This window comes from Scyliorhinus canicula, chromosome 1 (genome assembly GCF_902713615.1).
Source record: "Scyliorhinus canicula chromosome 1, sScyCan1.1, whole genome shotgun sequence".
Lineage (NCBI taxonomy): Eukaryota > Metazoa > Chordata > Chondrichthyes > Carcharhiniformes > Scyliorhinidae > Scyliorhinus > Scyliorhinus canicula.
Window position 1 is genome coordinate 197604473 of NC_052146.1, and position 25339 is coordinate 197629811.

A 25339-nucleotide genomic window follows, 5' to 3' on the forward strand; every position below is an offset into this window, starting at 1 on the left:
GGCCCTTAAACACCTTTGTCGCAGGAGCTGCCAAATGTGCGACTTAGCTGGTCATAGCCGCAACCGGAAGTCACAGGGTTTCTCTTTATGCAGACGACCTGCTCCTGTACGTGTCGGACCCAGTGGCCGGGATGGGAACTATACTGGGAATGCTGAGGGAGTTCGGCCAGTTCTCAGGATACAAATTAAATACGGTCAAGAGTGAAATGTTTGTGGTACAGGCAAGGGGCCAGGAGAACAGATTGAGAGGGCTACCGTTTAGGTTAGTTGAGGAAAATTTCCGGTATTTGGGAATCCAGGTGGCACGAGACTGGGGCAGGCTGCATAAGTTAAATTTGGCCAGGGTGGTGGAGCAAATGAAGGGAGAGTTTCGGAGATGGGATGCACTCCCGCTGTCGCTGGCAGGGAGGGTGCAGACTGTAAAGATGACAATCCTCCCTCGATTTTTGTTTATTTTTCAGTGCCTCCCGATCTTTATCCCACAGTCCTTCTTCAAAAGAGTTAACGGGCTGATCATGAGCTTTGTCTGGGCGGGAAAGTCTCCGCGGCTGAAGAAGGCGATGTTGGAGAGGAACCGCAGCGAGGGGGGGCTGGCGTTGCCGAGTCTGGTCAATTATTACTGGGCGGCCAACATCGCTATGATAAGGAAGTGGATGGTGGGTACGGGGTCTATTTGGGAGCGGGTGGAGGCGGCTTCGTGCAGGGGCTCCAGTTTGGAAGCCCTGGTCACGGCTCCTCTACCGCTGCCGCCGGCCAAGTACACCACCAGCCCGGTAGTGGTGGCGACCCTGCGGATATGGGGCCAGTGGAGGAGGCATGTGGGGGAGATGGGGGCGTCTGTCTGGGCGCCAATCTGCGACAACCATCGGTTTGCCCCCGGCAGTATGGATGGGGGGTTCCGAGTATGGCGGCGAGCAGGGGCGGGAAGGGTGGGTGATATGTTCCTGGAAGGGAGCTTCGCGAGTTTGAGGAGCTTAGAGGAGAAATTTGGGTTGGTAAGGGGAAATGATTTTAGATACCTACAGTTGCGGGACTTTGTTTGTAGACAGGTCCCATCTTTCCCGCGCCTCCCGCCAATGGGGATCCTAGACAGAATAGTCTCTGGGAGGGACGAAGGGGAGGGTAGAGTCTCGGGTATTTATAAGGTACTCATGAGGGAGGAAGGGTCCCAGACAGAGGAACTGAAACTTAAATGGGAGGAGGAGCTAGGCGCGGAAATGGAGGATGGGCTGTGGGCAGAGGCCCTGAGTAGGGTAAACTCGACTGCGACATGTGCTAGGCTCGGGCTGATCCAATTTAAGGTCGTTCACCGGGCCCATATGACGGTGGCTCGGATGAGCAAATTTTTCGGGATAGAGGACAAATGCGCTAGGTGCGCGGGAGGACCAGCGAACCATGTGCACATGTTTTGGGCATGCCCTGAGCTGAGGGGGTACTGGGAGGGATTTGCGGGGGTCATGTCCCAGGTGCTAAAAACAAGGGTGGTGATGAGTCCAGGGGTGGCAATTTTTGGGGTTTCGGAAGACCCGGGCGTCCAGGGGGAGAAAGCGGCCGATGTGCTGGCCTTTGCTTCCCTGATAGCCCGGCGACGAATATTATTGGCGTGGAGGGACTCAAAGCCCCCGAAGACTGAGTGGTGGCTTGCGGACATGTCAAGTTTCCTGGGGATGGAAAAAATTAAGTTCGCCTTGAGGGGATCTGTGCAGGGGTTCACCCGAAGGTGGCAACCATTTATTGACTTCTTTGCGGGAGAGTGAGCGTCAGCAGGGGGGTGGGGGTAGAGTAGGAGGGAAAGTACCTCAATAAAATTGTTTATTAAAAAAAAAAGAAATATTTGGGGCCTTATCAGGTTATAAGTTGACTATGCGAAAAAGTGAGGTATTCCTGGTGAACAAGTCGGGTCGGAGAACCAGTTTAGGGGGACTACCATTCACGGCAGCCAGGGATAGTTTAGGTATTTGGGGATCCAGGTGACGGGAGAGTGGGCGACACTGCTAAGTGGAACTTACAAAGTTGGTGGAGGAGATGAGGGAAGATTTTAGGAGGTGGGATACACTGCATCTGACGCTGGCAGGGAGGGTTCAAGTGGTGAAAATGAATATCCTGGTTCTTATTTATATTTCAGAAGCTTCCCATTTTTATTCAACTGCCTTTTTTCGGAAGTTGGATAGAGTCATTTCGGAATTTGTATGGGCGGGGAAGCTGCCAAGGGTGAAGAGGGTGCAGAGGCAGAAAGGGGGGCTGGCGCTGCCGAACTTGCTGCATTATAGTTTGGGGAATGTGGAGTGAGGCACTGCTTAGGGTGAATTCAACCTCCTTGTGTGCCAGGATGAGCTTTGTACAGTTTAAGGTGGTACACACGGTGCATATGACTCGGGCGAGGATGAGTGGTAGACGAGTGCAAGAAGTGTGGCGGGGACCAGCAAACCACGCACATATGCTCTGGAGCTGTGAGAAGCTAGAGAGATACCAGGCGGGAGTGTTCGGGATGTTTGCAGAGATTGCGGGGGTGGAGGTCCGGCCCTATGGGATATCGGAGAAGCTGAAGCTGATGGTGGGGAGGGAGGCTGATGTCGTGGTCTTCATCTCTCTGACTGCCCGGCGGAGAATTTTACTGGAATTGTGGACAGGGGTGAGGGCCTGGCTCAGGGATCCATACGATTTCCTCCATGTTGGAAAAATCCATACGATTTCCTCCATGTTGGAAAAAAGTAAGTTTGAACTGAGGGGTTCCGAGGAGGGCTTTGCAACTGTTTGAATACGTCTGGAATAAAATATGTTTAAAAAAGAAACACGGTGGCATAATTTTACAGTGAGGGGGCAAGAGTTTTAGAAGGCATTTGAGGATACATTTTTTTCACCCAGAGGGTGACGGAAGTCTCGAATACACAGCCTGCAACCCTTAAAAAGTATGTGGATGAGCACTTGAAATATCATAATATTCCAGGTTATGGGCCAAGTGCTGGAAAGTGGGATTAGTGTAGATTTAGTGTAGTTTTGTCAGTGCAAACTCAATGGGCCGAAGGGCCTCTTCTGTATTGTATGACTCTGTGAATATGAATCTATGACTGGATAGCTGACAAGAAACATGCCAACTTGGAGGCAGTGGAGGGGTCAAAAGTGGTGATACGATCTACACTAGGCTCTTCCAAAACTCTCCGAGCAGGCCTCCCACATTGCACCCTCAGTAAACTTGATTCATCCAAAGCTCGACTGCCCATATCGCAATTCGCACTAGGTCCCATTTACTCATCATCCCTGTGCTCGCTGACCGATATTGGCGCCTACTCTGGCAATGTCCAAAATTTTAAAATGCGCAAAGCACTGAGCAGGGTAAGCTCCACCTCCTCCTGCACAAGGCTAAGCCTAATGCAGCTCAAAGTGGTGCACAGAGCGCACCTGACCAGAACCCGAATGAGCAGGTTCTTCACAGAGATGGAGGACAAATGTGAGCGGTGCCAGAGGGGCCCGGTCAACCACAGCCACATGTTTTGGGCTTGCCCCCAAGCTTGCTTGGTTCTGGACAGCCTTCTCAGAGGCAAGTCCAAGGTTGTGGGGGTGAGGGTGAAACCATGCCCAATAGTGGCAATCTTCAGGGAATCGGAGTAGCCACAGCTACACATGGGGAAGGGGGCTAACGCCCTTGCTTTCACTTTCCGAATCGCACCGGAGAATCCTGCTCAGCTGGCGATCGGCAGCACCACCCAAAGCTGCAGACTGGCTCGCTGACCTCTCGGAATTTCTCCACATGGAGAAGATTAAGTACGCCATCCGAGGGTCAGAGGAAGGCTTCCTGGATACCTGAGGACAGTTCGTTGGTCTGATCCAAAACCTGTTCGAGGCCAGCAACGAGGAGTAAGCCAGGAAAAAAAAAGATGAGGAACCAAAGGACTGCGCAACCCAGGGTGGGGCAGGAAAATGGGGAAACCACAAGAGAAGAGGACGGGTGCTGAAACCAATGGGGGGGGGGGGGAGAAATATCCTGGACCGATCCAGGAGGGCAACAAAATGTACATACAGGTAGTTAAAGGAAGGACAAAAATAAAGCAAATTAGCACGGGCAAGAATAATGTAATACATATAAGCAACAACTGTTCATAAATGAGAGAAACCAATAAAAAAAGATTTTTAAAAAAAATTTAAAATGCCCATCCTCGTTTACAAAACCCTCCTTGACCTTACCCCTCCTTAGCACCGTGACCTCCTTCAGCCCTCCAAAGATCTCTGCCCACCTCTAATCCTGGCCTTTTGCAGATCCCCAATTTTCATCATTCCACTGTTGGAGGCAGTGTCTTCAGCTGCCTGGGCTGTAAGCTCTGAAGTTCATCCTAAAACTGTATTCCTCTCTACCTCCCTGTTCTCCTTTTAAGACCTATTATTAAAATTCACCTCTTTGGTCCAAGGTTTTGGCGACCTGTTCTAACACCTCCTTGGATAACTCAGAGGCAAATTTTGTTTGATAACATTTCTGCCGAACAGCTTAGGGCACTAAAAGTGTTAAATTATGTACTTGAAAGTTGTTGCTGCAACAAGTGTCTTTGAACTGGTAAGCAAATGAGCCAACTGGAGTAATTCAGGACATCTCTGCAAATATAAGAATTCTTAAATCGATACAGAAGACAGATGATTACCCAGGTAGGATTCAAGTCTAAAACCCCAGAGGTAAAAGAACCTGAGGTGAATTGATACAGTGCACATCGGAGGCCACAGAATTAACTGCAGAGCATTATTGTTTACTTGAGAGCTAATTGCAAGGATAAACTGCAAACGCATACTGTGAAAGGCGCACAAACAAAACATTTTAACAGGGTATTTATAATATTGAACAAGTGGCTGATGTTAAAAGACAGGTATTAAAATGAAATTTAAAATTATGTTTTGCAAATGGCTTTTATTACTTTTAATGAAATGCAGAAAGATGCCAAGAAAATGCGAACCGTTACAATTACAGGTGAACTTTGATGTTCATGGCACTGGAAAAAGACACGTATTTGTAACTTTTTCCAGACAGAGTACGGTGTTCAAAGCTATTTTCTCACCCAGTGAGAAGATCTCAAGATTCAGAAACATTGCTTTACCAGTATTCAAAGGAGATGCCATAATTGTGAGTTCCAATGCCAAAACCAACTGATATTTGAGAAAAGTACATTTGCAATTTGATTGATAAATCAACTATGCTTTGATGACAAGGAAAACACTTCCATTATCATACACATCACTTAAGTGTTGTGATTGCGATCCTTATCATCTGGATCGCTACATTCTCTCACAGTTTGTATGGTTGGTTCCAATAAATGGTTCAGATGATTAACTAGCAGGAATTAATCAGAAATTCACTATTGACAGATGAATATGAAATTAGACTACTCTTACAGCCTGAATATTTGTCCTGACATTGAAGAAAAACTTTGGTCAGTCCCTGCATTAATATACTGGCAGTTGGCAATAAGACAACAACGCCAACATTTGTCATGCTGTGATACCCAAAATCAGGTTATTCTAATTTTATTCTGGATTCAGCCATCATCGAGTTTCTGGTGGAATTCATAAGATAATTACCGATATAAAGAGAACTCACAATAACATTTCCTGCGTCATTAACGAACACTGGGTTACATGATATCTTCCATTTCCTCAGTTCTTTTGGTGATGACCTCTGTTTCAAATACTGGAAGTATATCATAAAGCAGTACTTTGTCCCTTCTATGCATCTTTGAGCTTTGTGCTAATCCTCTTCATATTTGGTTTCTAAGGTTTGATATTCTGAACTTTGTAAATGCGGAAATAAAACGTCAATTTATAGTCTCACATCTGAATACAAAGGAGAACATAGAGTTCAAGTCTTTAAAAAAATACTTAAAACGGGAAAGAAATGGAGGAGTCTGTCAGTTGAAATGGGCACATTACTGCAACATTTGGCGTGCAATGCTTAAAGCAGAACTCAGGCCATTTGTCATTCGGTCAATTGTTTTACTAAGTCACTATTTTCCCTAAGGATTTTTCTTCACATTTTCGAACAACCTTGCTTTCGTTTAGAACATGACAATTCATTCTGACTTTTAAATTAAAGCTTGAACAAAGAAATAATTGCATTACCTGATCCTCACACACAATTCCTCGGTGTATCACATGATAGAAGTGTACTAAAAAATCTGAATTTGGCAAGACATCTTGGCGCTTAGTCATAATGTCACAGATTAACTTATAGGCTTGCAGTTTTCCCTCCTTGTACTCATTGGGCAGAGTTGTTGCCTAAAAGAAATTAAAGCAATACAATTAAGCTGCCAGGCTTTCTGATGATTCAATATCTCATTAAAAATTTTTAAAGATGCAAACGCACTTTGATCAACTTCAAATACATGCCCATTTATTTTCACATTTCTGCAAATGCATCAAAACTAATAAAAGGTCATTGATCTGTTTCAGCCTCACAGTTGCCGCCTGACCTGCACAGTATTTGCAACATTGTATTTTTTTTTTATTTGATGTTTCCAGTATCTGCTGTATTTTGCATGTATGCATATATGCGAATTTATTCACATTTCTATTGTAAGATAGTATCGGTTAGCACCCAAACCAAATGGAACACTGCAAAACCAACAGTGAAGTAATGGAAATTTTCCAATTTGGTATTAGATCAATGTCAGGTATCTGCCTGAAAAACATTTCCTTATAACTTAATAAAATGAGAATATAATAAAATAATTCTTCATTCACCTGAATAAATAAAATATGAAATGCCATTGTCACTGTCCTCAAACTACTGGCCCTTCTTCTGTGAATAAAGAGGACACCTTCTCTAAACAAATTAGCTGTTTTATCTTTGCCAACTTCTCTCTTCTGACTACATCCCAATTAAAATGCCCATCCAACTTTTCGTTCACAGTTCTCATGAAAGATTACACCTGAAACTGTTGACCTAATTTTACTCCTTACAATTGTTGACTAAATCTATTTTTCTTTGTTTCAATTTTGCAATATTTCTGATTATTAGAATAAATTATCCGAGTTATACTGGTTTACCTTAAACAACCAGGACACAAACATACGAAGAGGTGGAATCAGAATTGGAGCTTGTGGTGAAATCTGATTATCTAGACTGATACCCAGGTTATCTCTAATCTAAAAGAAAGAAAAAAATATCAATCTTCTTACACCTGTTTAAAGAAAAGAGCAAATGACACAAGAAGCAGTAAAATATTGTGCGACATCTGAAAATTTTCCATTCATGCCCCCCGTCCCCGGCAACGTTCACGCCCAAATCATTAATATACAACGGAAACAGTAAAAGTTCCAACAATGAGCCCTTTGGAACACGACTTGAAACAACATTCCATTTGCAAGGGCATTCGTCAACCATTACCCTTAGTTTGCTGTTACTACGCCAACTTTTTTTATCCAGTTTGCCACATTGCCCTGCATCCCATGGGCTATTACTTTTTTGACCAATCTGCTACGTGGGACCTTGTCAAACGCCTTGCTAAAATCCATGCACTACAACATCCATTGGACTACCTCATCAACCCTTCTTTTCACTTCCTCAACGAATTCATTCAAATTTAACAAATCCAGGCTGGCCATACCCGACTAGTCCGTGCCTTTCTATATGACAGTTAATCTTATCTCTCAGGATTGACTCCACTAATTTGCCCACCACCGACATAAGTGGCCGATAATTGCTTGCCATTTCCTTCGGACAAAAGTTGCATTTCTCCAGTCCTCGGGTATCTCCCCTGTATATAGTGAGGATTGAAAAATCATCCTCAGGGCATCTGCTATTTCTTCCCTGGCCTACTTCAGCAGCCTTAGAAATTTCCAAAGAAATATTGACAAGAGTGATTTTGTTCCTCCACTCAATGCTTAGTGATGCAAACAAAAGCAATTGATGTGAAAAGGTGAGAACATGTTCAGAACCATTGCATGATGTCATGTGAGAGTACCTTTAAGAAATGGATGTTTAAGCAATGTACCTTTAAGAAATGGAGCAGCTCATATTACTGAAGTGGTGTCAGAGGGTGGGGGGAGCTGCTGAGTTCACTTCTGCTTTTTGGGAGCTTCAGTTTCAGTTTTGAGGAAAAGAGCATGGGTGTGTCTGTGTTTGCAGTAAGCTGGATCTGCGGTGATCTCTGCCATGAAAGATTATCTCTGAGGGATTATTTAGTGTTGTATTATTTTCGGGGTTATCTTTGAAGTAAGGGGTGGTAAATGATCCAATGTTTATTTAAGAAGGTTAAGTTGAATTCATGGAATAAACATTGTTTTGTGTTTAAAAACACACGTGTCCATAATTGTAATACCTGTACCACATCTGGAGACCTAGCCGTGTGCTTCAAAAGCAACAATACATTAAAGGGAGAGGTTGGTTCAACTCCACGATACATTTTGGGGTTCTGAAAACGCCGCTCACATAACAATGAATATAAGGTAACGGTAAAGATGTCATCGTCCCAGATGACCAACGGTTGCTTTCTCCTTTTGAGGGGGAAAGCTGATTGGTGGCGCTTTAACCTGAGGATCACCGCACCTCAGGCAATGGACAAGTATACAAAATCATAGACTTTACAGTGCAGAAAGAGGCCATTCAGCTCATTGAGTCTGCACCGGCCCTTGGATAGCGCACCCTACTTAAGCCCACGCCTCCACCCTACTCCCGTAACCCCACCTAACATTTTGGACACTAAGGAGCAATTTAGCATGGCCAATCCACCTAACCTTTTGGTCTCTGGGAGGAAACCAGAGCACCCAGAGGAAACCCACACAGGCACGTGGAGAAAATGCAAACTCCACACAGACAGTCACCCGAGGCCGGAATGAAACCCAGGTCCCAGAAACTGTGAGGCAGTAGTGCTAACCACTGAGTCACCGTGCCGCCCAAGTATGCAAGTGTATGCATGAGCATGACATCGAAAAAGATTTACAAATTTAAATGTCGATCTGTCTTCATGAAACGATGACAGGAACAGAATTTTCTCTACAATAATAGAGGCTAATGGCACTCGATGTGATTTATACATAAAAATACTCCAAATTAAGGTGAGGGACTGATACATCATAAATATAGCTATCCAAAAGTTGCTATCCAAGTTGCAGCTCTGCACCATTGGCTTTGTAAAAACAGCATTATGTGCTATCTGGCTCACTATTCGAATGTGAAGTTGCTATGTTTGCGCAGTCGTAGGAACGAAATTTGCCACATCAAGTCATTTTAAGCCAAAGTATCACTTGTTTGCTTGCAAATAGTCAGGCAGTGAAAGTTAGGCCTGACACCTAATCTTTACACACTCAGGCTCATATTTGGAGACAAACATGCACCACCAAAGCTAACAACCATGTTTCAGTCTGCTCCTATAAACAGCTACGATCGCCAGAGGAATAACACAATTAATATATAATTAACACTTTTAAGAATGTGCTAAGTAGAAGGAGACAGTGGTGTAGTTGTAATGTCACTTGAATAGCAACCCAGAGGCTCAGGCTAATGGTCTGGGACAAGTGATCAAATTACCACGACAGCTGGTAGAATTTTAATTCAATTAATAATCTGGAATTTAAAAATTAACTCAGCAATGGTGACCATGAAACCATTGTCGAGCATCGTTAAAAACTCATCTTGTTCACTAATGCGCTTTAGCAATGGACATCTGCTGTCTTTACCTGGTCTGGCCGATGTATAACACCAGACCCACAGCAATGTGGCTGACTCGAAACAGCCTTGTGAAATGGTGTGAGAAGCCACTCGGTTCAAGGGTAATTAGGGATGGGCAATAAATGCTGGCTTTGCCGAAAATTCCCACATCCCATGAAAGAATACAGAAAAGAATTACTGCCAACCAACCTCAGTTGGTTTCATTCCTTTAGCTTTTACATAGACATACATACATAGGACATACAGTGCAGAAGGAAGCCATTCGGCCCATCGAGGGTGCACCAACCCACTTAAACCCTCACTTCCACCATGTAACCCAATAACCCTTCCTAACCTTTTTGGTCACTAAGGGCAATTTACCATGGCTAATCCACCTAACCTGCACGTCTTTGGACTGCGAGAAGAAACCGGAGCACCCGGAGGAAACCCGCACAGACACGGGGAGAACGTGCAAAATCCACACAGACAGTGGCCCAGCGGGGAATCGAACCTGGGACTCTGGCGCTGTGAAGCCACATTGCTATTCACTTGTGCTACTGTGCTGCCCTAAATGTGCATATCTTTTAAAGCGCACTTTTCTTCAAACCATTCAATTTTTATTCTCTTGTAATCCAGTCTTTAATTCTCTTTCTACACTTTGTTGCTCGTTATGCTCTCCCTTAATTTTCTCTGTTTTAATTATCTTTGCTCAAGAGTTGCCAGGTATCTTTCTGATACCACCACAGGGTTCAAAGCCCAGTACTGATCAATGACTCGATAAACCAGTTAGTAAGTTTGAAATCAATACACATTTATTTACACACACAGTCAATTATTACTCATGCATAAACTCTACTCGCTAAACTACAACTACTACTAAAAGCCTATACTTAGCTTCGAGTGGCCCACTCAGTCAGAGGAACAATGGCCGTTGTCCGGTTCTGATGCTGCTGGCTTCGAACTAATACGGAATAGTAGCTAGGAGCGTCTATCTCGTAGCGTGTGTTGACCTTAGACTTACTTGGTTGGTGCTTGGCGGCTTCTCGTCGCTGAGAGCCAAATGCCAAGTTGAAGATGGAGAGGAGTCAGGGTAAGAGAAGAGAGCGAACTGACCTTGGGAACTCTGCTTTATACCCCAAAGGGTTTCGCGCCCTTCTGGGCGGACCCCCGACTTGGTCCCAATTAATTGGACCATGTCCCAATCGTTCGTATTGATTTTCTCCAATATCGGGTTTGTTCCCTGATCGTTGGGCCTGTAACCGTTGGCCTGCCTTTGTTTTAGCTCCCACTGGCGCCGGGGAGTCTGTCCTGGTCTCGATTGTTTCAATGTTTCCTTTTTGTCCCCGGAGATAGCTCATTAATATGCTAATGGCTATTAGTTTCAGTTCTGTCTGGGTTCTGCAAGTCTTAATACACAGGAAACCTTGCACCTGCTTGTTTTCTCTAGTGCTGTCCATTTTTCTCTGCACTCTTTGAGAGTGTCCATTTTGGAATCGGGACGTGGCCACCCCAGGTGGCTACAACTTGATTCAACAATGGATTTACCTGCTCTAATTTGCATTTCATTCTCAGTTGTTTTCCTCTTTATTTCTCAATCCTTTAATCGGATTGGCTCAGGAGACACAGTTGCTTTCCCTATTCACTCAGGTTCCAATGGCCATTTTCCTCATTGCAATGTTATAAGCTCATGCATTCAGCAATTTGTCACGTAAAAACTTTAAAAATCTCAATGTGCAAGGGTACATCCAACAGACACACCGTTAGGTGCTCTACGGCAGCAAAAGTTGGTCAAAGTACCTTCAACCTCAAAACTCCAATGTATACATATAAATATTAATACTCCAAGATAATAGTTAATAAACACTTCATTATGTTTAGTGTTTAAATACATTTGATGGGGTAAATGGCTAGAACTGTACTAAGACACTGGATTGACAATTTCGTGAAATTTTGAGATTGTGTTTGATTATCTGTTAAGGAAATGATTATTATAATGCACAATGAACCAGCTCTCTGTTTACCAATTATGGATGCAAGATACTCAAATACAATAGAGCACAGACAACCTGTATATTTGGACCAGAGAAACTTAGAAAAACTATTACAAAACCAACATACCTTAGCTAGCTTGTGCCACAGTTCATATAGATACTCAAAAACCAGGGCATGGATCTTAGGGCAGCGTATGTAGTTGACATCTCCCAAAATGCCCAAAATTCTTCTCCACAGCACAGCAGCTGCATCAGCATGCCAACCAGTGAGGTTTCCTCCAGCAATGATACTGCACTCATCTGCAAGGCATTCACTACTGTCTGTAGATCAAAATAATAATGTCAACACATAATTTACAATACCTAAAATGTTTGACCGTTGCATTCTTCAGTTTTTGCACAACAATCGTGCAAGTCCTCAGTAATTACACTAATTATGAGTATATTAAGAACACTACAATTTTTCTCCAGGTTAATATGATTCAGAGGAATTATGGTACAACAAGCAACGGCAATTTATTTGTTATGTGCCAATATGCTGTCAAACATTGGGTCACAGAAGGCAAATACCAATCCTTTCTGATATGCACTTAGCAGCGTATACTTATATGACATTGACAGGGGAACTGTTTAAAATTGAATTTTGTGCACAACTTGGACTCCTCCCCTCAACTGTAAATAAGTAAATGTAATAAAACAGCACATTCTGAGGTTTGGTTTGAAGATATGACAGATTAAACATGACAGTAGGATTTATGTATCTATGCTAGCATTGGGCAATATCTCAGGACCTACCAAGCCGACGTACATCTATCCATAAAACCTGCTTCTTAGATAAGTTAAAACATTACTGATGACTTGTGTAACAAAATGTTTAAAAAATAGGATGCTGCCTCTGATGACACCAGTGTAAAAAGACTCCCGAGATATCTTCTGAAAATCTATTTGCACTACATCGATTGTATTCCCTTTACTTAACCAGCAGCCCTTCAAAGACACAGGCACTCTCTTCTACTCTTTTCAACATTGGTGACATTCTGCACCATGGGTCTTGACTCTTAAACTTGATTTCTCAGTGGAAGAAATATTCAAACTGGAATCCTCTCTGATTGATTTGAAATTAATTTCAAAGCTCTGTCCATATTGATTTCTGTCAGCCTGGTGATTTCATCTCTTTTATGAGAGACATGGGTATCCAATTTTAATTGTGAGACTTTGGATACGCAATGTTAAACTAGTTCTAAGAAGAACAAACAGCACAAATCCTCAGAAGGGACAAGTAAACATTCGCCACCACAGCTGTCACAAGCCATGGGAACACAGAAACAGGAGGCCATTCAGCCCCTCAAGTCTGCCCTGCTATTTAATGAGATCTTGGTTGATCTATGGCCTAACTCCATAAACCTGCCTTTGGCCCATATCTCTTAATATCTTTGCTTAACAAAAATCTTCGAGTCTCAGATTTAAAGTTAACAACTGTTCTAGCTTCAACTGCTGTTTGTGGGGGAAGAGTTCCAAACCTCTACCACCCTTTGTGTGAAGGCTTCCTCACTTTTTCCTGCCTTGTTCTTCCTAAGAAGTTCTCCAGAATGGTCCAGCCCTAATTTTTAGATTATGCACCCTCGTTTTAGAATCTCCAGCCGGTGGGAATAGTTTATCTTTATCAACCCTATCTTTCCCTGTTAATATCTTCAATACTTCGATCAGATCATCCCATAATCCTCTAAATTCTGGCGATAACAGGCCTAATTTGCACAATCTCTCATTGTAATTTGACCCCTGTAGCCCACGTCTCATTTTTGTAAACCCACGTTGCACCCCCTCCAAGGCCAAACTATCTTTCCTCCCATCTGGTGCCCAGAACCGCTGTGCTCCAAGTGAGGTCTAACCAGTGTTTTGTGTAGCTGCCGCAAAACTTCTGTGTCTTTGTACGCCAATCCTCTGGATTTAAAGGCCAGCATTTCATTAGCTTTTTTGATTAATTTCACTTGTTCGCAGCATTTTAAGGATCTATGCATCTGAACTCCCAAGTCTCTTTGGACTTCCTTTGAACCCAACCTCTTTCCATTTAGAAAGTACTCTGCTCTATCTTATTTTGGTCTAAAATGGATAACCTCACATTTGCTTACAATGAACTCCACCTGCCAAAATTTTGCCCATTCCCTATGTCTGTCAACATCTCCTTGCTATCATCTAGGCCATCTGCAATACTTTGTACCAGTAGCAAATTTGGATATGTGACTTTCTATGGCATCATCCAAGTCATTAATGAATAATGAGTAAGTGGGGCCCCAAAACAGACCCCTGTGATACACCCCACTAGTCACCTCCTGCCAATTAGAGCAATTACCCATTATCCCCACTCTCTGTCGCCTGCCACTCAACCAATTTCCAAGCCAGCGTTGTTACATTGTTGCTAGTCTTATATTGTACACATCAGTGTTGGAGAGTGCTGGGGAGTTAGCTAACACTTGTATACATCTTTGACTTATCCTCCAGTCAAGTCATATTGTTCCAGAAGAGGGATATTTGTTTCAAAAATCAAAATTAAGTGATAAAATCAAAACTAACTGATATTGCAATATTATAGTGGTGATCGCATTGCATTGCATTCATGCCTCATCCCTGCTACCTCTTGAAAGCAAAATCATTCATACCTTTTGCACCTGTACATTTGACTTCTCCAATACTACCAGATATAACCTACAAACATTCCAACTCATCCAAGACAACTTTCGTCAGCTTATTCCATTCAATGTTTTGTATTCCACATCTATTCGTACTGTCAGTAGATTTCACGAAGGTTCTTGATAAGGTACCACCTCAAAGGTTATTGTGGAAAATAAAAGCTCATGGTGGAGGGGATAACATACTGGCACGGACAGAGGATTGGCTAGCCACCCGGAAGCAGAGACTGGGCATAAATAAGTCATATTCTGGTTGGCAAGATGCAACAAGTTGTGTTGTAGAGATCAGTGCTGGGGCCTGAAATCTTTACAATTTATACAAACGACTTGGATGAATCATAGAATTTACAGTGCCAAAGGAAGCCATTCGGCCCATCGAGTCTGCAGCGGCCCTTGGAAAGAGAACCTTGCTCAAGCCCACCCCTCTACCCTGTCCCTACCACTTAACCTTTTTGGACACTAAGCGCGATTTAGCATGGCCAATCCACCTAACCCGCACATCTTTGGGCTGTGGGAGGAAACCGAAGCACCCGGAGGAAACCCACGCAGACACGAGCAGAACGTGCAGACTCTGCACAGCCAATGACCCAAGCCGGGAATCGAACGTGGGACCTTGGAGCTGTGAAGCAACTGTGATAAAGGGATAGAAGGTATGGCTGCTAAATTTGTTGATGACGCAAAGATAGACGATAAGGCCAGAAGACAGAGCAGAATTAGGCCTTTCGCCCATCTGGTCTGCTCCGCCATTCAATCATGGTTGATATGTTTCTCATCCCCATTCTCCTGCCTTCTCCCCATAACCCCCGATCCCCCTATTAATCAAGAATCTATCTCTGTCTTAAAGACACTCACTGATTTCCCCATTTAGGTAATAGTCTATTATCTCCATTCCTCCTACCGAAGTGCATAACCTCACACTGTTCCACATTGTATTCCATCTGCCACTTCTTTGCCCACTCTCCTAGCCTGTCCAAGTTCTCCTGTAGCCCGCCTGCTTCCTTAATACGACCTGTCCCTCTGCATATCTTTGTAAGTGGTTTATGCCATCACTCTGGTGGGGCGGTGCCCGATAGAGCCTGCATGCCTGGCTCCACAGAGATCGGGGAGCCATCTTTAAGGGGTGCCCCGATCAGCACTGAGACCCAACGGCCCCCAGCCCCTACTATGGAGGTATTGGGGCCTTTTTTTCATCCCTCTCCCAACAATCGTCGCTGGCATTCCCCTCCCCCACACATGATAACCGTTGCCAGCATTAAGATAGGAAACTAAGTTGTGAAGAGGACATAGATAGGTTAAGTGTGTGGCTAAAGTTCTGGCAAATGATGTATATGGGAAAGTGTGAAATTGTCTATTTTGGCCGGAAGAATAAAAAATAATCATATTATCTAAATGGTCAGAGATTGCAGAGGTCTGAGATGCAGAGGAATCTATCTGGGTGTCCGAGAGTATGAATCATAAAAGTTCAGTATGCAGATACAGCAAGTAATAAGGAAAGCTAATAGAATTTTCTTTTTTTTTACTGCAAGGGGAATGGAATACAAAAGTAGGGAGGTTATGTTTCAGTTATACAGGGCATTGATGTGACCACATCCAGAGTAGTGTATAGTATTGGTGTCCGTATTTAAGGAAGGATGAAATGTGTTAGAAGCAGTTCAGAGAAGGTTTACCAGACTAATACTAGGAATGGGAGGGTTGTCTTTTGAGGAAAGATTGGACAATTAGGCTTGTATCCGCTGGGGTTTATAAGAGCAAGAGATGACTTGATTGAAACACAAGATCCCAAAAGGTATTGATAGGGTTGATGTGGAGGGGATGTTTCCTCTTGTGGGAGAATCTAGAGTTAGAGATCATTGGTAAAAAATAAGGGGTCGCCCATTTAAGGCAGAGATGAGGAGAACTTTTTTCTCGGAGTGTCTTTGGAACTCTTGTAAAAACAGTGGAAGCAGAGTCTTTGAATATTTTTAAGCCAGGGGTAGTATTCTTGATAAATGAGGGAGGCGAAAGGTTATCGAGGATAGGTGGGAATGTGAAGTTGAGGTTACATTCAGATCAGCCATGATCTTTTCAACGGCAAAGCAAGCTCAAGGAGCCAAGTGGCCTACACCTGTTCCTAATTTATATGTTCATATCCCATCCTCTTCTACTCACACCACCTTCCTGCCTCACTCATTAAATTCTGCACAGTAAGAAGTCTTACAGCACCAGGTTAAAGTCCAACATGTTTGTTTCAAGCACTAGCTTTTGGAGCGCTACTCATTGTTGATTGTTTAGAGTTCTGATAATCATGGCCAAAATATTATCAAATATAATTTTTTAAATTTGCTATTTTGGCACCAATTGGCACCAACTGGCCCGAATGTCCTCCACTGGATTTTCAGTGCTCCGTCCTGGCCCAATACCTCAGTAAAATAACCTTAGTTCATAGGGACTTTACATTTTACTGTGCATTGGCTTAGCCATGATCCATAGAATCATAGAATTGACAGTGCAGAAGGAGGCCATTCAGCCCATTGAGTCTGTACTGGCCCATGGAAAGTGCATCCTACTTAACCCAGACCTCTACCCTATCTCCGTAACCCAGTAACCCCACATAACCTTTTTTTTTTGGACACTCAGGGCAATTTACATGGGCAAATAACCTAACCTGTTCATCTTTGACTGTGGGAGGAAGCCGAAGCACCCGGAGGAAACCCACGCATTTTAGTTTCTGTCCAAAGCTAGAGTACATTCAAATGCATTGTAGCGACTAACAATTAATTAATCAATCAATCACAAAAAGGTTTCAGAGACATTTGGTTGCACAATACAATCCCTGATTGATATGAAACTGGGCATAAAAAGAAGCACCAACTACTACACTATTCTGGTGCATTCCAACTGGGGGACACACACAAGGCTGAAATACAGGGTGGCATTTTCCAGCATCCATCCCCATATTTTCCAGTAGTGGAGGTGGCTCGCCATTGGCTGCCGGATGAATCTTCAGACCTCCCTGATGCCTCTGGTGTTTTGTGTGACTCGCCTCTCCCACCGCTGGGGAACATACTGCACGGAGGTTGCTTTGGCATGACAAGATCCTGCTGATGGGAACATGGTCCAGAAAATCCCGGCTATTGTCTTTCCTAGACTGGACATACATATAATGTAATGGGCAGCACTGTGGCCTAGTGGTTAGCACAGCTGCCTCACGGCGCTGAGGTCCCAGGTTCGATCCCGGCTCTGGGTCACTGTCCGTGTGGAGTTTGCACATTCTCCCCGTGTCTGCGTGGGTTTCACCCCCACAACCCAAAAATGTGTAGAGTAGGTGGATTGGTCACACTAAATTGCCCCTTAATTGGAAAAAATAACTGGGTAATCTAAATTTATAAAAAAAAAAATACATATAATGTAATGTCAGTTAGCTCAGTTGGCTGGATGGCCGGTTCATGATGCAGAGCAATGCCAACAGCACAGGTTCAATTCCCTCATCGGCTGACATTGCTCATGAAGGCCCCGCCTTCTCAAACTTGCCCCTTGCCTGAGGTATGGTGGCCTTCAGGTTAAATCACCACCAGTCAGCTCTCTCACAAAAGGAGAGAGCAACCTATGCTCCTCAGGGACTATGGTGATTTTCATTTCATTCATACTTTGTAATGTTCCCAAGTACACTTGTGATCAATACATTAACAACACTCGTCTCAATAGAAGGAATGATGTTGCATTAACCAAACTAACTACTGACTAATTTCCAAAAATATTATTGCACAGAAGTGCTGAATTTGAAAGGGAGAGTTGACATTAGAAATCTAAAATATTAGTGATTTTATGGGGCAGCACGGTAGCATAGTAGTTAGCATCAATGCTTCACAGCTCCAGGGTCCCAGGTTCGGTTCCCGGCTGGGTCACTGTCTATGCGGAGTCTGCACGTCCTCCCCGTGTGTGCGTGGGTTTCCTCCGGGTGCTCCGGTTTCCTCCCACAGTCCAAAGATGTGCAGGTTAGGTGGATTGGCCATGCTAAATTGCCCGTAGTGTCCTAAAAAGTAAGGTTAAGGGGGAGTTGTTGGGTTACGGGTATAGGGTGGATACGTGAGTTTGAGCGGGGTGATCATTGCTCGGCACAACATCGAGGGCCGAAGGGCCTGTTCTGTGCTGTACTGTTCTAAATCTTTGAAGAGGCCAAATTACATTTTGAGTGAAATTTATGCAACACAAGATTTACAAAGAGCACCATGCCAACAACCTCTCCACATTAAGCTAACAAAATGGTGATGTAGTGACACAACATAGTGTAGTTCATTGACAAGGTGCACAATGAGAGGATTAAAAATATAAAAATTATATGGTGCTGCTGGACAATAACATGGTGGAGCAGCTCATCTGCAATTCATGAAACACACTCAATTTTAACTCTACTGATTTCTACAGAATAAAATCTGGCCAGGTCATGTAAAGAACAGGCAATCTTGCCTGCTGGATCATCTCCCTGCTGAAAATGAAAGTCAATTCCATGGCTTAGCAAAAAACTGGAAGGGCACTTTTGTTAAGTACTAACTGATCTTTGAAAAGGCCTGCCCAACAGAAATTGTGATTAACATTTTCATAGGACCACGAATTTTAAGAAAATTTAAATTGGTTTTGAAGATAACAAATATCAGCAGCTTCAGAAAGTGTTAGTTCCAAATATGGCTTGCGGGTTTGCATCTAGCACCCCCTCCTGGAAATTTCCTGCTACATCAGGATTATCATTTCAATCGTACACATTTCCAGGTATATTTTAAACTAAAAAATAAAACAGTCCCAACTTAAACCTCAAAATATGTTTATTAATGAACTTGAATTTTACTATATACAAATATGCCAAGTTTCATTGTGTAAAAAAAACCTCATTTTCAATACAACGCTGGCCAATTACACCCGATCAGATTTTTCAACTATAGTTTTAATCAGCCTTCCCTCCCTAAAAAGGCCAGTTCAACAAACAGTCAGTTCTACAAATCCTATCAATACACTCCCTCGTCAGCCCTCAGGAAATCAAGTAAGAAACTGTCCCTTGGACCTATGACAATAAGTGGCATGAGAGGCTGTGACTATTTTCAGGTGGGGTGCTCTGCAAGGCAGTCAGGGATCTGTTGTACCAGTTAAGTACCTACTTAGCACTACTAATAAAACAGAGGTTTGATGGGTCCCTCACCCATCAAGTCAGAAGGCAATTTTATCTTGAAAAGTGTGATGATCTTTTATGATCAGGGAAAGGCTACCAATTATGGTGACTGAATATCAGGTCTTTCAGAAAGAGCGTTGCGCAGAACTGCATTTCAATGCCAGCTGAGCATTTACATGGTCCTTTACGTGCCCCAGATAGGGTGGCCTGCAGTAGAGCATGGAGGAACATCAAGCGCAAAAGATTACATGCACAACGCAACTGGTGGAAAATTGGGCATTAGTCAATTGCTGAACCATTACTGAGCCATGTGATCCACCCTACCTGAATTTTCTCTCTACATTATGCTCGAGCAATCTCAAATTCCCAGGTACAAGAACAGGGAACTCTACCCATTAACTCCCATTGGTCACGTGCTCTGCTCAAGATTTTCAGACAACTTCACCAACAGGGAACAAAATGTGGCCCCCAACAGCAGGCTTCATCTTGAAAGTGATATCACACATTAATGAAAAAAGTGGAGAAGAGATTTGTTTGAAACTGCTCAGAGGAAGTATGCTGAAAATACATGCCAAAAAACATGAAGCCATATCCTTTGTATTTTTGAACTACAGTAAAATAGGGAATCACAGATAAATCAAAAGCAAAATATGTGGATTCTGGAAATGCAGATGTCTCAACAGGTCTCGCAGCATCTCTAAAGGATGAAACAGAATTAATGTTTCAGGTCAATGACTTTGCATCAACTTACCTATGCAGCCTGCTTTATTAAAATTACCCGAAAGGCAACCGGAATTAAAACAGGCAGTTGGGCTGAAAGTAACCACATTCATTTTGATTGTGAAACCATCCAGTTAAGTTGCTTATCCCACTTACTCAAAAGTTCTTCAGATTTAGGGTAGCAAACCACGTTTAATCACTAAAATTGTTTGAGGAGTTTGATTCAAGTTTGCCAGAATAAATATTGTACAGTTGCAAATTCAACTTTTCAGTGATGAGCTGGTGGCCACTGTTTCAAGTAACATGCTCCTAACAAGCACAGTTCCATGCAAGCTGCTGTTATTTCCCGGAACCAATGCACACACTGAAACTTACATCAAGATACATTGGATACAAAGGATCAAGAATGAAAGAATAACCTCAATGTTCAATAGTTTGTTTGTTTATTTGCACTTATGTGAATATTGCAATTGTTATTCATACCTGATTTAGGATTTTCATAAATAAATCACAAAGACAATGTCAAAGGAGGAGAATAATGAGCTGTTTGTTCAAAATATTTGCACCAATTCTTTTCAGACAACAGAAAATACAATGAACCAAATAAATTACCCCCCTCCCCACCCCCACCCCCGAGATAAAAATAATATATAAATCAACCAAAAAAAAGTACCCAGATCTTCAGGAATTTGCAAGACAGACTGATGTAGTTTTTCATCCAGGAGTGGGGTGGAGTCCTTGGATTCAGGTTGCATGGGGAAAGCTGAAGAAAGGGTGGAGAGGTGGGGTTGTGCGCAAGTTGCTGAGAGGGTAGGAAGGGCAGTATCATAACCTAAGAGGGAACAGAAAAATATACATCATGGGTTTACTTAAATTAATGCACCAAATTAATGTATTATCAGAATGCTTTGCAAGTTCAAGCTAAGTCCCTTACTCGAGATGCAAACTCTTATCTGCAATATTCAACCTCCAGACTCATCTACAGCTTTTCTCCAGCTGGTACATAATTTTTGGATCCTCAACAAAAACTCTCAATTCAGAATCAAGCTCTCCCCTTTAGGTCAACGAAAACCTTCAAAGCCCTTTGACCTATTCTGAATAAAATGATTGTTCTATCGATTGCAAATCACATCAGTAACACACATTAATTAAATTTAAAATCAGGAGACAATTCAACAATAGTCATACTATGAAGCTACACTGAACACTTCTGAATAAATGCACAAGAATAGTGAAAAGAGTGAAAAAATAGTGAAAATAGTGAAAAAAAATACTGAAGTCACTTGCTGGCTCATGCTGAAATGTGATAATATAACAAGTGGAAGTCCCGAGAGTTATTTCTGTAGTAAAAGGCGAACGGGTTCACGATGGTTATTTCTCAAAACTAAAATTACAAGCATTATAAATTTAAGGATTTGGTGACAAAGATAATTTTCCAATGTATTATGCACAGAATAGAGAGGAAATTACACTTAAAACTACATCATATCATAGGTGCAGTACTGAGTCCAATTCCAGCCATCAAATGAAAATGAAAATCGCTTATTGTCACGAGTAGGCTTCAATGAAGTTACTGTGAAAAGCCCCTAGTCGCCACATTCCGGCGCCTGTCCGGGGAGGCTGGTACGGACAGACGAACAACTTTCAAACCCACAAAGAAGGAACGGTGATTGTAACTGACCGCCAGCTTTAGGGAAACAAACTAATAGCAATAGCACAGATATCCAACTTTCACAAGCAACTGAAAATAATTATGAAATGCAAGCCCCAAAACATTTTAATGTCCAGGAATATCTCAGAGACCTATGTAATAATTGAATTTGACTGTTCAGGATCATAAATCAGAGGGACGAATTCGAAATTTGTCACAAAAATATACAGACTTTGTGCAGTGAAAACAATATTTGATGTTCAGTCACAGTAAGCTAGTTGCCCTCAATAAGACAAAAGACTGAAGAAACATCCTTGAAAGGAAGCAAATGAGAGGTAACCTTATGGAAACATACACACTAATGGAAAATTTTGAAAAAAGACCAACCCATAACACTACTAATTAAACTGCAACAGGAGGGCAAAAAAATCAAACTATTGTAAGGTAAATTTAGGACTGATCTTAGGATGTTCTCTTTACACAAAGATCAACACATCAAATGATTTTCTCCAAAGGGTAGTAAAGAACTCGAACACCTTAAGAAGCAGTTGGCTGCTGTGATGGACAAAAGTGAGATTAGAGGGAAACTGTCAGGTCCTTCTGCATGGCGGAGCCAAGGTGAGTTGGAAGTCTCCCTTATCTGCACCCATCTGTGAGGCAGGTCTCCGTGACTTACGGGCTCTCCCCTGGGGCTACAATCCGAGCCAAGCATGAGCTGCTGCTGTAGAAACATCAACACAGCGGAAGAGGTCCTTTGGCTTGCCTGAAATTTGTTGGTTTTCCAATTCAAAGAGCTGCCCACGATTGAGTATTGCAGAAAGACACATTCTAAGGTTCATGACTAAATGCAGTGGAATGCAGCAACCACAAAGGCTCAATGGGAATAGGACACTGTCTAAAGTCCAATTGCTGTGCATCGAGGAGGGCTGGGAACCACATTAAATCCCCGGTATCTTTATCATGAAATGTATGTTTTAAATGTGACATGTAACTGCAATTATATTGTAACATTTCAGAGTGCCACAAGCTGTGTGGAAAGAACTTAAATGGCTAGATGCACTTTGGGCAATTTTTATTTATTTATTTGGGCATGGGATGTGGGAATAGCTGGCTAGGCTAGCATTTATTGCCCATTCCTAACTGCCCACGAGAAAGGGACGTTGAGTCGTCTTTTTGAACCGCTGCAAACCTTGTGGTGTAGGTGCACCCAGTGCTGTTAGGAAGGAAGTTCCAGGATTTTGACCCAGTGATAGTAGAGTGTGACTTGGGAAGGGAACTTGCAATTGGTGTTTCCAATACACTTGCTGCCCTTGTGATGGTAGAGGCCACAAGGTTTGGAAGGTGCAGTCAAAGGAGCCTGAGTGAGTAGCTTCAGTGCACCTTGTAGATGGTTTCCATTTCTGCCACTGTGCGTTGGAGGTAAAGGAATGAATATTGAAGGTGATGGAAGGGGTGCCATCTTAAATATTCACTCCCTCCACTAACAATGCACAGTTGCAGCAGTGTGTACCATCTACAATGTACAATTTGAACTGTTCCAGAGTGTAATTTTACAAATTATGAATAAAGTATATTTTTGGAAAATAATTCTTGTGGTTCAGCACACAGATCAAGTGTTAATTTTACACACAAAGTTAAGTCGCTTGTAAGTGTCTAACAACACATCTCCCTGCAAAGCATTCTTTCAACATTAAATTTGCTCCATGATTATTTTAAAAACCTCGACTAAAATGCAATGTAGAATATAGAATCATCGAAAAGTTACAGCAAGGAAGGCCATTCAGCACATCTTGTCAATGCCAGCCCGGGGACACCCAAGGCCCTTTCTAATCCAATCCTCAGCCGCCTTTGTTCCAAGGAAAATAACCCCAACCTATCCAATCTCTACTTGTAGCTACACTTTTCTATACCTAGCAACATTCTTGTGAAGCAGCTCTGCACTCTCTCCAGAGCAATTACGTCCTTCCTGTAATGTAGTGACCAGAACTGCACACAATATTCCCATTGCGGCCTCACCAATTCAAACTTATATATTCTATATCTCTGCCAATGAAGGAGAGCATTCCACATGCTTTCTTAACAACCTTGTCTACTTGAACTGCTACCTTTAGGGACAAGGTCTCTCACTTCATCTACCCCTCTTAGTATATTCCCTTTTATCGTGTACTCCCTACAACCTCCCTAAATGCATGACCTCACACTTCTCCGCGTTAAATTGCATCTGCCACTTTATAGCCCACTCCACCAATCCATCAATATTGTTTTGGAGATTACAGCTATCCACTACAGTCCACCTCTCAGCCAATCTTTGTGTTGTCTGCAAGTTGCACAATCATGCTTCCCATGTTTACGTACAAATCATTAATATATAACACAAACAGTAAGGATCCCAACACCGAGCCTTGTGGAACACCACTTGAAACAACTTACCAGGTTTGCCACATTGCCCTGCATCCCATGGGCTTTCGCTTTCTTGACCAATCTGCCATGTGGGACTTTATCAACCGCCTTGCTAAAATCCATTTACACAACATCCACTGCACCACCTTCATCAACCCTTCGCCTGACTTCCTCAAAGAATTTGATCAAATTTGTGAGGCAAGACTTTCCTTTAACAAGTGCATGCTGGCTATCCCTGACTAGTCCATGCCTTTCTGTATGACAGTTAATCCTATCTCTTAGGATTGATTCTACTAATTTGCCCACCACTGACATAAGACTAACTGACCTATAATTATTTGGCATTTCCTTCAATCCCTTTTTAAACAATTGGAACCATGTTTGCAGTTCTCCAGTCCTCCGGTACCTCCCCTGTATCTAGTGAGGACTGGAAAATCATTCTCAGAGCATCTGTTATCTCCTCCTCCCCCCCCCCCCCCGGGTGACCTCCTTCAGTAGCCTTGGAAACAATCCATCTGGCCCTGGCGACTTATCAATTTTCAAGGATTTTAATTATTTGAGTACTTCCTCTCTCTTTATGATTATCCCATCCAGTATCTCACAGTGCTTTTCCTGGACTACTATATCTGCATCACCCATCTCCTTTTCAAACACAGAGACAAAATATTCATTTAAAACCCTTCCCACAGCCTCTGCACCAACACACAAGTTTCCTTCACCTACTTTTTCCTTCACTAACATTTTAGCATTAATATATTGGGAAAACATCTTTGGGTTTTCTTTAACTTTGCTTGCTAATCTTATTTCATGCCCTCTCTTTGATTTCCTTTTTGACTTCATTCCTGCACTTATACTCGTCTTGGCTATCTGCAGTGCTGCAGTGCTTAGTGCTTGATGCCGATCGTACGCTTTCATTTGATCTTTCCCTGTATTCCTCTGGACAACCAGGGGGTTTAAATCTGGCAGTACCAATCTTATTTGTGGAGGGGACATGTCCACTTTGTACATTTAGGAACTCTCTTTTTAGTGCTTCCCACTGGTTTTCCGCAGATTTATCCTCTAGCAATGCTGCGCAGTCCACCTCAGCCAAGTCCCTTCTCATTTCTACAAAATGTGCCTTTCCCC

At 42.8% G+C, this 25339-nt stretch overlaps 1 protein-coding gene across 1 annotated transcript in view; it reads right to left on the reverse strand.

Annotated features, from left to right (window-relative positions):
- ralgapa2 (Ral GTPase activating protein catalytic subunit alpha 2) overlaps positions 1–25339 on the reverse strand; it is a 730448-nt gene that overhangs the window by 451521 nt on the left and 253588 nt on the right. Inside the window, 3 exon segments of the mRNA XM_038805980.1 lie at positions 6097–6252; positions 7024–7122; positions 11744–11937. Of these exon segments, the coding sequence (XP_038661908.1) occupies positions 6097–6252; positions 7024–7122; positions 11744–11937 (449 nt within the window).